This window comes from Mercenaria mercenaria, chromosome 8 (assembly GCF_021730395.1).
Source record: "Mercenaria mercenaria strain notata chromosome 8, MADL_Memer_1, whole genome shotgun sequence".
Lineage (NCBI taxonomy): Eukaryota > Metazoa > Mollusca > Bivalvia > Venerida > Veneridae > Mercenaria > Mercenaria mercenaria.
Window position 1 is genome coordinate 21422864 of NC_069368.1, and position 14005 is coordinate 21436868.

General features: G+C 37.3%; 1 protein-coding gene across 1 annotated transcript in view; it reads left to right on the forward strand.

Annotated features, from left to right (window-relative positions):
• LOC123565474 (NBAS subunit of NRZ tethering complex-like) overlaps positions 1-14005 on the forward strand; it is a 115583-nt gene that overhangs the window by 24085 nt on the left and 77493 nt on the right. Inside the window, exons 16-24 of the mRNA XM_053549503.1 lie at positions 3621-3746; positions 6477-6628; positions 7077-7214; positions 7926-8004; positions 9313-9417; positions 10746-10810; positions 11418-11489; positions 12736-12882; positions 13439-13565. Coding sequence (XP_053405478.1) covers positions 3621-3746; positions 6477-6628; positions 7077-7214; positions 7926-8004; positions 9313-9417; positions 10746-10810; positions 11418-11489; positions 12736-12882; positions 13439-13565 — 1011 coding nt within the window. The remainder of the gene's footprint in view (positions 1-3620; positions 3747-6476; positions 6629-7076; positions 7215-7925; positions 8005-9312; positions 9418-10745; positions 10811-11417; positions 11490-12735; positions 12883-13438; positions 13566-14005) is intronic.

A 14005-nucleotide genomic window follows, 5' to 3' on the forward strand; every position in this document is an offset into this window, starting at 1 on the left:
CACTCTAGGTAGATTTGCTTAGCACACTAGGTTGATTTGCTGAGCACTCTAGGTATATTTGCTTAGCACTCTAGGTAGTTTTGCTTAGCACACCAGGTAGATTTGTTGAACACACTAGGTAGATTTGTTGAGCACTCTAGGTAGATTTGCTGAGCACTCTAGGTAGTTTTGCTTAGCACACTAGGTTGATTTGCTGAGCACTCTAGGTATATTTGCTGAGCACTCTAGGTAGATTTGCTGAGCACACCAGGTAGATTTGTTGAACACACTAGGTAGATTTGCTGAGCACTCTAGGTATATTTGCTTAGCACACTAGGTAGTTTTGCTTAGCACACTAGGTAGATTTGCTTAGCTCTCTAGGTATATTTGCTGAGCACTCTAGGTATATTTGCTGAGCACTCTAGGTAGTTTTGCTTAGCACACTAGGTATATTTGCTGAGCACACTAGGTATATTTGCTGAGCACTCTAGGTAGTTTTGCTTAGCACACTAGGTTGATTTGCTTAGCACACTAGGTAGATTTGCTGAGCACTCTAGGTATATTTGCTTAGCACACTAGGTAGTTTTGCTTAGCACACTAGGTAGATTTGCTGAGCACTCTAGGTATATTTGCTTAGCACACTAGGTAGTTTTGCTTAGCACACTAGGTAGATTTGCTGAGCACTCTAGGTATATTTGCTGAGCACTCTAGGTAGTTTTGCTTAGCACACTAGGTTGATTTGCTTAGCACACTAGGTAGATTTGCTGAGCACTCTAGGTAGTTTTGCTTAGCACACTAGGTTGATTTGCTTAGCACACTAGGTAGATTTGCTGAGCACTCTAGGTAGTTTTGCTTAGCACACTAGGTTGATTTGCTTAGCACACTAGGTAGATTTGCTGAGCTCTCTAGGTATATTTGCTGAGCACTCTAGGTAGTTTTGCTGAGCACACTAGGTTGATTTGCTTAGCACACTAGGTAGATTTGCTGAGCACTCTAGGTAGATTTGCTGAGCTCTCTAGGTAGTTTTGCTTAGCACACTAGGTATATTTGCTGAGCACACTAGGTATATTTGCTGAGCACTCTAGGTATATTTGCTGAGCACTCTAGGTAGATTTGCTTAGCACACTAGGTTGATTTGCTGAGCACTCTAGGTATATTTGCTTAGCACTCTAGGTAGTTTTGCTTAGCACACCAGGTAGATTTGCTGAGCACTCTAGGTAGTTTTGCTGAGCACTCTAGGTAGATTTGCTTAGCACACTAGGTTGATTTGCTGAGCACTCTAGGTATATTTGCTGAGCACTCTAGGTAGATTTGCTGAGCACACCAGGTAGATTTGTTGAACACACTAGGTAGATTTGTTGAGCACTCTAGGTAGATTTGCTGAGCACTCTAGGTAGTTTTGCTTAGCACACTAGGTTGATTTGCTTAGCACACTAGGTAGATTTGCTGAGCACTCTAGGTATATTTGCTGAGCACTCTAGGTAGTTTTGCTTAGCACACTAGGTTGATTTGCTTAGCACACTAGGTATATTTGCTGAGCACTCTAGGTATATTTGCTGAGCACTCTAGGTAGATTTGCTTAGCACACTAGGTAGATTTGCTGAGCACTCTAGGTATATTTGCTTAGCACTCTAGGTAGTTTTGCTTAGCACACTAGGTTGAGTTGCTTAGCACACTAGGTATATTTGCTGAGCACTCTAGGTAGTTTTGCTTAGCACACTAGGTTGATTTGCTTAGCACACTAGGTAGATTTGCTGAGCACTCTAGGTATATTTGCTGAGCACTCTAGGTAGTTTTGCTTAGCACACTAGGTTGATTTGCTTAGCACACTAGGTAGATTTGCTGAGCACTCTAGGTATATTTGCTGAGCTCTCTAGGTATATTTGCTGAGCACTCTAGGTAGTTTTGCTTAGCACACTAGGTTGATTTGCTTAGCACACTAGGTAGATTTGCTGAGCACTCTAGGTATATTTGCTGAGCACTCTAGGTAGTTTTGCTTAGCACACTAGGTTGATTTGCTTAGCACACTAGGTAGATTTGCTGAGCACTCTAGGTATATTTGCTGAGCACTCTAGGTAGTTTTGCTTAGCACACTAGGTTGATTTGCTTAGCACACTAGGTAGATTTGCTGAGCACTCTAGGTATATTTGCTGAGCACTCTAGGTAGTTTTGCTTAGCACACTAGGTTGATTTGCTTAGCACACTAGGTAGTTTTGCTGAGCACTCTAGGTATATTTGCTGAGCACTCTAGGTAGTTTTGCTTAGCACACTAGGTTGATTTGCTTAGCACACTAGGTAGATTTGCTGAGCTCTCTAGGTATATTTGCTGAGCACTCTAGGTAGTTTTGCTTAGCACACTAGGTTGATTTGCTTAGCACACTAGGTAGATTTGCTGAGCTCTCTAGGTATATTTGCTGAGCACTCTAGGTAGTTTTGCTTAGCACACTAGGTTGATTTGCTTAGCACACTAGGTAGTTTTGCTTAGCACACTAGGTTGATTTGCTTAGCACACTAGGTAGATTTGCTGAGCACTCTAGGTAGATTTGCTGAGCACACTATGTAGTTTTGCTTAGCACACCAGGTAGATTTGCTGAGCACACTAGGTAGATTTGTTGAGCACTCTAGGTAGATTTGCTGAGCACACTTGGTAGTTTTGCTGAGCACACTATGTAGTTTTGCTTAGCACACTAGGTAGATTTGTTGAGCACTCTAGGTAGATTTGCTGAGCACACTAGGTAGTTTTGCTGAGCACACTATGTAGTTTTGCTTAGCACACTAGGTAGTTTTGCTGAGCACACTAGGTAGATTTGTTGAGCACTCTAGGTAGATTTGCTGAACACACTAGGTAGTTCTGCTGAGCACACTATGTAGTTTTGCTTAGCACATTAGGTAGATTTGCTGAGCACACTAGGTAGATTTGTTGAACACACTAGGTAGATTTGTTGAGCACTCTAGGTAGATTTGCTGAGCACTCTAGGTAGTTTTGCTTAGCACACTAGGTAGATTTGCTGAGCACACCAGGTAGATTTGCTGAGCACACTAGGTAGATTTGTTGAACACACTAGGTAGATTTGCTGAGCACTCTAGGTAGTTTTGCTTAGCACACTAGGTAGATTTGCTGAGCACACTAGGTAGATTAACTAATTAGATTTGTTGAACACAGTGTGTAGGTTCGGTGAACGAAGTGTATTAACTGAACACAGTATATTAACTGAACACAGTGGGTTGATTTGCTGAACACAGTGGTTACATTTAACTGGACATCATTGACAGATATCAGATCATTATGTTATACAGCAGTAGACAAAATTAGTTGCCTTTCAGTAGGGGACTTTGTCTCGCATGGCAACACTTCATTTGTTCTTTTGGTATTCAATGGAAATCACTTGCTGTGAATATGTTTTTTGGGGTAAAGATTTGATTACGCAGTCAGATAAACAGATTCATTTTGAATGGAGTAAATTTGGCCCTACTTTAGTTAAACCTTTTCTGTTGCATTAAATCAAGAAAATCTTATTGACTAGTTTCATTTATTCAAATGTATATTTCATTAGAGTAATTAGGGGTAGGCAACTGGTTGAGGCATATTTTCTTTTAGATCTGTTGTAATGGGACACATGTATGAACTGTATATATTTCAGTTGGAGAATGAAGAGTATGGTGAAGCTAAGGCCCTGGCACAGGCATATGGTCTGGATGTAGATTTGGTTTATCAGAGACAATGGAGGAAATCACCTGTAGAAATATCTTCTATACAGGACTATCTTGTAAGCTTTTTTCCTAGTAACTAATATACTATATGTACCAATATTTCATACATTTAGTGTTTTAACTGGTTTTCCCAGTTTGTTGCCTGATTGTGTTCATTATGCCCTAAGGTCAATGTAAATAGGGACTATATTGGAGTCACACATGTCTGTCTGTCTGTTTTCCATTAACATGTCCATCATGTTCACATCTTTGGTCACTAGGTCAAATGTCAAGGTCATATTTGAAGGTCAGAGGTCAAATAGTTTAAATTTATGTCCACCCTATATCTTCAGAACAACTGGGAAGATTTTCATTAAGTTGCATCATTTATTTACCTCATTAAGATGACATATAGAGCACACAACCCAAGTCACTGAGGTCAAAATAAAGTTCAAACTAAGAAATCAAATAGCTTAAAGATGTGTCTGCTTCATATGTTCTAAACTGTTGTTGACATCAATTGTTAACCTCATCGACATAAGGTGCAAAGCACATGACTTAGATAACAAAGTTCAAGGTCAAGTTCACAATGTTTAATGGTCAAATAGCTTAAATTTGTGTCTGCTTCTCATCCTCTAAGCCACTAGAATGAATCTCATAAAATTAGCATCAGTTGTTTACCTTGTCCATATGACAGGCCATCTTTAGTAATAGCTATAGTAATGTCTCCCACCACACAGTGGTGTTGGAAATACAGTCGAAACTCGGTATCTCAAACTCGCTTACCTCGAAATTCCGCTTAAGTCGAAGAAAATTTCAAGTCCCGTCAAAGTTCCTTCTTTACATATGTACTTCAACTCCGGTTACGTCAGAATTTGACTTACCGAGATTCCGGATATGTCGAAAGGGATATTCAGTCCCGTCAATAAAATTCAAGTGCATTGTAAACTCGGTAAGTCGAAGTGAGAAAAATATGCGACAAAATTTCACACATCTCATTGTGAATGTGGTTGGTTTTTAACACATGTTCATGTGTATTGCCTAACCAGAAAGCTGTGATGCTGACATCAAAGGTGCAGCGATTTTCAAAGTGAGATGATGTCATACTTGTTTGCACGTGCCATAATGATAATTGTTTGATGTAAACATTAGATTTCTTAATCAGCGATCATTGAGACGTTATGAAAACTGCTTTTAATTTGAACTATTTGAATTAATTAGTTTAAACAATTGGGATCTTTAATAAGGATTAATTAGAGGTAATCGCAATGAGACTGTAAAAAAAAAATTTCTTTGGGGAAAGCATCATTCGTTCAAAATGTCAGATCGAAATGTTGTCAGTCCTCCGGGAAAGAAACGTGGTACGAAAAAGAAACTTTCCTCAAACTCATTTGAGGTTAGTGTCATTTCTATTCTTCGAAAAACTGAAAACTTTGATGAACACAAACTGTACAGAATCGTGTACGCGTAAAGTGCCGAGAGCGTATACACGGCATCAAGGAAACACTTTTTACTTTCTATTAAATCTTTTCGTAACCTATTCAACTTTTTTATCATTCGTTCATATACATCCCTCCTCATAACTCGAATTTCGGTTATCTCGAAATAAAAAGCACAGTCCCTTGAAATTCGAGATACTGAGTTTCGACTGTATATTGATTTAGTCCTGTCTGTCTCTGTGTGTGTCTGTCGCAAAGCTTGTCCGCACTCTTAGTTCAACATTTCTCATCCGATCTTCACCAAACTTGAACAAAATGTGTTTGACCATAAAACCTCGGCCAAGTTCGATAACTAGCCAAATCGGCTCAGGCACTTTGGAGTTATGGCCCTTGAACATAACTTCAAACGAAAACTGATGCAGCATTGTAGACGGTTACTCTCATCCGCTAACGTAAAACAGCATTGTACATAGACACAGCGTTGTAGACCGGTTACTCCCAACATGTGAATACCAGTTGGCCACAAACAGTATACAAAAACAGACTTACTATTCAGATGATTAGGCAGTTGTGGGAGACATGCCCTTTCCTCAAAAGCACTTCTAGTTTTGATAGCTCTTTAGCGAGCGTCTAGGATAAAACCTGTGCATGTGGGAATAAGGTGATGTGATGATTACCTCAACTGAGTTCAAACCAGCTGTCTGTATGTTACACAGCTAATGATTTACCTTCAGGCTCACTGCATTTTTTACCCCAGGTTGCAAAATACAATCACTATGGAAGTGTCTTTCTATGATTTTGATGGCATAATGATTTTGTTAAGTTTTATCATTGCTTTACACTGGGGCCACAGATGGATCTATAAAGTATTTGAAAATTAAACTGGTAATTTGTAACAGTTGTAAGGGACCCTATATTCTTTATGCTGTGCATATGAGCTGTGGACTCTATTGTGACTTAACCCATCATTTCCCTGAAACACATTGAATTGAATTGAATTTTTTTATTGCTGTACAAGGAAACTGTAGTTATTTTTGCATGTGTCAGTTGTATGCCTAACAGCAGAAAAAGAACTTTGCTAATTAGAGTGGAAATCGTGTAAAACTGAACACAAATTGAAAAACTAATGGAATAGAAAGAAGAAAGTATGATATTCTAATCAGGTTTAGATTTCAACAAATGGTCTCAAAACTTTCAAGTAGTTTCAAACCTTTAGTCATTCAGGATCACGTTGAGTTGTACGTGAGCAGATTGATATCCACTTCAGGCTTTCACAAGAGAAGTGGCATAAAGAAAAGAAATTTCGTTATTTATACTTACCTCTAAATATGAAAGATTTAAAACAGTTTTTTTTGTAACCTGTTACAGAGTAAAATCAGCAAGAGAGCCTGGGTGTTACATGAATGTATGGAGAGAATGTCAGATAAGATAGATGCCATGAAGGAACTGCTCGAGTTTGGTCTGAGGGGGACAGATCTACCAGCTCTTATTATGATTGGCAAAGGTGAAGATAAAGGGAGGTAAGCCATGAATAATACTGTAGGGTGAAGTTTGTAGTAGTGGTGACCCTTTGTCCACTTTTAGCTACTTAACATTTAAATATTTATGTTTTATTGTTGGTATTATACCATACTGTTAGACCATACAGATTTTTCTATACCTTTAAGTCAGTTTATATTTATTATTTCACTTGTAGCACACATATTGCTGGATGTCTGTCATCTGTTGTCCATAATTTCCTTCAAACAATTTTTTCTCATAAACTTCTTGATGCAATTTCACCAAACTTGACCAGAAGCATCCTAGCACAACATTACTAGACAACTTGGCCGCCAGAACTTAAAATAGTAAAATCTTTGAAAATCTTCTTGTCTGAAACTGGAAGGTTCAAAGCTTAGAGATTTGGTATATAGTATTGTCCAGTGGTCCTTTACAAAAGGTCTGTATGCAGTGTTATCTGTTTTTCAGGTTTATACTGATAGACCCAGAGGATGGTCTGTATGAAGATATAGAGCTGGATGACTTTGATCCTGAAGTGGAAGAGAAACGTGAAAAACTGAAACAAGATCGTATAGATCAATTTCTGACTGAAGTGGACTTTGACAAGTAAGACTTTATATTTTGCCACTAAAATCAGCGTATAGACTGTGTTGATTGTATTACTCAGTTGTCTTTTTGTCTTATTTATTAACATAGTGTATAATGTATACAATGTTTTGGATGGATAAAACATAAATGAGCCGTGTCATGAGAAAACCAACATAGTGGGTATGCGACCAGCAAGGATCCAGACCAGCCTGCGCATCCGGGCAGTCCATGCTGTTCGCTTTCAAAGCCTATTACAATTAGAGAGACTGTTAGCGAACAGCATGGATCCTGACCAGACTGCGCGGATGCGCAGGCTGGTCTGGATCCATGCTGGTTGCACACCCACTATGTTGGTTTTCTCATGGCACAGCTCAATTTATTGCAGACATCTTAGGCAACAAAGTCTGTGCAAATATTTCAGTAGGAGGAACACAAAACAACGGGTCTTGAGATTGAAGGTTTAATCCTTCACCATGTTAGAAACTGTTGAAGGTTTTATCCTTTGCCACAGAAACTACATTGTATCTCTTTGGCAGTTTTAGAGAAAGGTTTAATATATGTATGAATAATTTAATGAGAAACCTTTTGTCATGCATTACTGTTATATTAGGATAAGGTATCAAGGGAAAGTCTATTGGTTAAGTTTTAAATGATTTTGAATAATGGTTATGTACCTTGTATAACATAGCTGTGCAAACATACAGAGTTTTATCTTCACTATTATTTCAGTTTAACCCTGGAACAAAGAGAGCTGTGTAGAGCAAGGAAGAAACTGTTACAGTATTTATATAGGCTGAAAACATATGAGGTAAGTAAGTACTTGCAAATGATTTTTAGCTCATCTGATTTTTTGAAAAAAAATGATGAGTTATTGTCATCACTTGAGCGGTTGTCGGCGTCGGCGTCGGCGTCGGCGTTGCCTGGTTAAGTTTTATGTTTAGGTCAGCTTTTCTCCTAAACTATCAAAGCTATTGCTTTGAAACTTGGAATACTTGTTCACCCTCATAAGCTGACCCTGTATAGCAAGAAACATAACTCCATCTTGCTTTTTGCAAGATTTATGGCCCCTTTTGTACTTAGAAAATATCAGATTTCTTGGTTAAGTTTTATGTTTAGGTCAACTTTTCTCCTAAACTATCAAAGCTATTGCTTTGAAACTTGGAATACTTGTTCACCATCATAAGCAGACCCTGTACATCAAGAAACATAACTCCATCTTGCTTTTTGCAAGAATTATTGCCCCTTTTGGACTTAGAAAATCAGTTTTCTTGGTTAAGTTTTATGTTTAGGTCAGCTTTTATCCTAAACTATCAAAGCTATTGCTTTAAAACTTGCAACACTTGTTCACCATCATAAGCTGACCCTGTACAGCAAGAAACATAACTCCATCCTGCTTTTTGCAAGATTTATGGCCCCTTTTGGACTTAGAAAATATCAGATTTCTTGGTTAAGTTTTATGTTTAGGTCAACTTTTTCTCTTAAACTATCAAAGCTATTGCTTTGAAACTTGCAACACTTGTTCACCATCATAAGCTGACCCTGTATAGCAAGCAACATAACTCCATCCTGCTTTTTGCAATAATTATTGCCCCTTTTGGACTTAGAAAATCATTTTCTTGGTTGAGTATTATGTTTAAGTTGACTTTTCTCATAAACTATCAAAGCTATTGCTTTAAAACTTGCAACAGTTTTTCACCATCATAAGTGGACACTGTACATCAAGAAACATAACTCTATCCTGCTTTTTGCAAGAATGATGGCCCATTTTATACTTAGAAAATCATGGGTAGGACAATATTTCTATTACACAAAAAAAATCAGATGAGCGTCAGCACCCGCAAGGCGGTGCTCTTGTTATCATTTATAGCACATCCATAGTGCTGAAATCCACCTATGAGTTGAAATGACTGTAAGCAAAGATTTTTTTTTAATATTGGTAAAGGACATCTATTAGCAAGAGGGCATTAATTAGGGAATATTCCATATTAGTTGTTATAGAGATATAGACTAGATCTACAAAGCAAAATTAAGGTGGATCAAACTTAAAGCGACTTGCAGATATTTTTGTACTATGATAAAATGAATAAAGTTAACATATGTTCTGTTGTGTTTTCAGTATATTTTGGGTGGTGTAAGCTATGCAGCTGAGAGATATGACCCAAAGTTCTTTGAGAAATTCAGATCACAGAATATTGTAGAGCTAGCTGTTGATTATGCACAGGTAATATTCCCTTGCACCTCCTCAATAGCTAAATGGTAGATTGACCGCTTTAAGTATGGGAGGTTGATGGTTTGATCCCTACTACGTCATACCAAAGACTAGAAAATTGGTACTGGTAGCTCCGTTGCTTGGTACTCAGCATTTCAAGGTACCAGAAGGTAAAACAAGCCCAGGTAAGTATCTGTTACTGGATACCTAGTTTGTCATACAAGAGCTTTGTAGCTCATGTAGTCTGTTGATTACATGCGATGTTAAATAAAGCTTCACCTTACCTTTTCACTGTGAAAGTCTGGACATGCTGTGAAGTTAAGTTTTATATAAATTATGATATCCAGTGTGCTGAAGACTTTACAGACTCACTGAAGGCACATGTGTTAGGGTTCCAGGTTCTAAGACTGATTTTAAGACCATGTCGGTAGCCTAGTGGTATAGCGCCAGCTTCAAATGTAGTAGATTGTGGGTTTGCGCTCTGACCGTGTCATACCAAAGACATTGTAAGTGGCACTAATGGCTTCCTTACTTGGCATTCAGTATTAAAAGGATAGTTCTAGGACTGGTCAGCCTGGTGTCAGTATAATGTGACCGTATGGGGTATCATGTTAAGTGTCTGTGGCATGATATTACAGTGAGGCAGCATTATAAAGTTGGGCATTGTGCTCACTGTTACAAATAGACACTGTTGCTTATATGACTGAAAAATTGTAGAAAAAGTACTTAAAACCGGAACACACACTTATTGATTTTTAAAGCCAGTGTGATTTTGCCTCCCTGCCATTTGTCATTTTCAAGCTCAGAATTAAATAGCTGGAGACGTGACACTGGTCTCAGTCCTATGACCTTGGACTCGGATTTATCTCAACTTCTGCAATAGAGATGTTCGCCTTTTTGACTTGCAAAATTTGTTATTGTCAGGGGTCCATGATTCAATTTGGTCTTTCATTTCATTATCATTTTTTAACAACAAGGTATATAGACAAGTTGAAGAAGGTCTGTTTAAATTTCACTGAAGTTTGTTCCCTTAATAAACTTTTAACCTGGGTCCTATGTTATGAAACAAAGACTTGAGACTAACCTGAATCTCCAGCATCTGATTAGTTGATTCTGAGTTTAGTTTTTAAAATTGACCAATGGCAAGATTGCATTTTGAGACTGGTCTCCAAACTCAGTTTTATAAATCTGGACCATTTTTTGGGGTCATACAAAAAAGTATTTGTATGACCCTTCCAGGATTTGAACCTTGAATTGTGCACTTAATTCCTTTAATAGAAAATAAATCAGTATAAAAGAAGCCAGAGGCATTGAACTTTGTGTCTATCTATTTATTACAGAGCAGTGACTGGAAGGCGCTAGAGACATTGTTCACATTCCATGGACATGAGCTCCTACCTCACAGGTAAATGTAGAGAAATGAGCATCGTAAATGCAATATGTTTATGAAAATTGTAAAGTCCTTGTATTTGTCAGTGAAAGATATTTTGATCATTAAGTAATTTGCTCTTGTTATCTATGGTTTAACATTCAAAGTATAAGATAAAAATAGCCATGATTCATACAAAGTGCTCAAGCCGCAGATGCTACAAAAAATGGCATTGGATAGCATTTTGATAAGTATTAATTGCATTTTCATTATTTTCCTTATATTCCCTAATTAATGCCCTTCCCCTAATAAATTCCAATCCCACCCCACTCTGAGTTAATTTAGGTCATAATTGAACACAGTGCTATGGTAATGCTATAATAGTTGAAATTCATTCATTATAAGTTGGATTTATAGTCTGTATTTACATAGTTAAATATTATAGTGAGTATTAATGGATAAATGCCCCTCTTTGCTAAATGTTACTTCCCCTGGAGCATTTATAGGGGAATAATAATTATGGTGTTTTCAGTAAGACTTTTGCATAGAAATATAACAAAGGAGATATTGAGCAGATCGATTTAGTTTTATGTTGTTGTTAGTGTACTCTTTGGTATAAATCATTGATCCTTAAATTTTTCAGGCTTGCAATTTTGAGCAATTTTCCTGAAACAACACCACCATCAGAATACAAGACGTTGTTGCCTGAAATGAGGTATGAGATAATTTATTTAGTTTTACAATTGACAGACAGAAGTAAGTAGAAATGTGTTGCCATAAAACCAGCATTAGAAGAGTACCAGATGTGGTTTGGAGATACAAAAATGCTCACCTTGTAGTGTTTAATTTATTCCAGTTGAACAAATTAATCACAAGGTGAAATAGATACCTTGTCACAGCACAAGGCATGTCACAAGGTAGCTAGAATATATTGAGCATAGTACATAATGAAGATCTGTGTAAATAATTTGTTTGTTAATGTAAGAAAAATATCCTACGAAAATTATGACATACCTAATACAGTTGACATCATACCAGCGACCACCTGCATTTCTGTAAAACAACTGCATAGAATTCTGCCTGAATATTATTACTGTATAAATGTATCTCTTTTTATGCTACCAGGCACCAGATTAAACTTGCCCACTTAGGATATAATTATCTGCATAAGTATCTGTTAAAAAACTATGGAGGGCATTTTCACACACATTCTCTCAAAGTCCAAGAGATTGAACATTCTACTTCGAGATAACTGAATTCCACTTAAAATGATATGAGCCGTGTCATGAGAAAACCAACATAGTGGGTTTGCGACCAGCATGGATCCAGACCAGCCTGCGCATCCGCCCAGTCTGGTCAGGATCCATGCTGTTCGCTTTCAAAGCCTATTGCAATTAAAGAAACCTTTAGCGAACAGCATGGATCCTGACCAGACTGCGCGGATGCTGTACACCTTTTTTTATGGGACTTGGAAATGTTTTCGAGGAAACTGGAATTTTGAGATAAACGAGTTTGAGATATCGAGTTTTGACTGTTTGCACATGTATATATTTCATCTTTCTTACAGTCAAGTGTGGGAGATAAGTGGTCATCGTCTTAAAACAAATTTTTAAAAATATTTATAGTTTCGTGAGCATTGTGTATCAGCAGCTCAGTGGGTGACTCTTTGTTCTAAGTTCACCAAAATCTATTCAAATACCCTTCTACTTAGAGACCATTTTTTAGCAGTCCCTTGTGTGGTCTCTTAATACAGTGTTTACTGTACAGTTCATTGTATTTTATTTTCTCAATATTACATGTATTTGACATAGTAATTTTGTAATCTCTAAATGGTAATTTTTTAATCTCTAAATGGTATATGATATCAACTTGTGAATTCTTGTTGATGAAAACAGTGATCATGAAAACAAACTCAGTAGAAATTAATTACTAACAGTAGTTATCTGCCCTTTCCTTTACAGTGAATCAGAGCTGGTTCTTTGGCCCACAGACAGATGGTGTAAACTAGACTGGGTGGACCTGGAACCATGCAAGACAGCACTGGAACCAAATGCAGTGGACCTGGGAGAATTTATATATGAAGAAAGGCCTGATTTTAAGAAATATCGGTAAAGTCAAAAATGATTTTTCAATCTCTTACGATTAAAAAGTTATTTTTGAGGACTTCCACTTTTCAGAATCACAAAATGGAAACTCTGATCAACAGAAGAAAATAAACAATTAACCCTTATCATGCTGGACAAGATTGATTCTGCCTTTGCAACCAGTGCAGATCAAGATCAGCCTGCACATCCGTGCAGTTTGATCATGATCTGTACTGTCCCCCATTCAGTCAGTATCTTTATGGTATGCACCCCTTTTAACAGTTAATGGAACTGTCCAAACTGAAGGATTGACAAGATCATTACAGAAATTTAACATTGTAAGGGTTAAGCTGAAAAAAAAAATTGAATAAGACATCAGTATTATAGACATCAGTATACATGTATAACCATGCTTTGCATATATTACCATTACCTATAGTTTTATTGTGAATCTTGCTCAAAACATATTTCCTGACCACATTAACAGAAACGTTTGAGTACTCCTTTGAGTATCTTTGATGTGGTAAATTAGTATTATTTATTTACTTAATATCTGACCAATGGTTTGTTCTGCTTTTAGAGGAAATATCACTGGCGAAACTTTGACAGACTGGTACGAGTATCGAGGAAAGGAGATAGAACGCCTGTCTAGACAAGCTGATAGTGCTCTAGAACTGGTCAAACTTGCTGTCGAAAGAAATGTACAGGTACATGATAATAATGATAAAATTGATGTAAAGGTGAGGCACATATCATTCAAAGAAGTAATTCAGTTACACGATTATGATAAAAAAATTCAGGTTAAGGTGTGTAGGTACATGCCATTGAAAAAAATATTCAGGTAAATCTGCATGAAAACGATATAAGTAGGGATGATTAACCAGGTACATGTACTCACTCGATGTTCCGTGTATCAATTACAAACTTTAGTAATTGAGTACTTGAGGAAAAAAAAAAAAAAAAAAAAGACTAGAAACACGTCAATTTTAACGCGGCCATTGAAACGACATCAGAGTGTCTGCCTGACATCTTTTCGATCAGTTACCAGTTACCCAGATTATACAAACACAAACATGTGAATTGATGCACAATGGTCAATAATGACCTCTGACTGGTAGCACGTGTTTGCAAAATTATGATGGCTGTA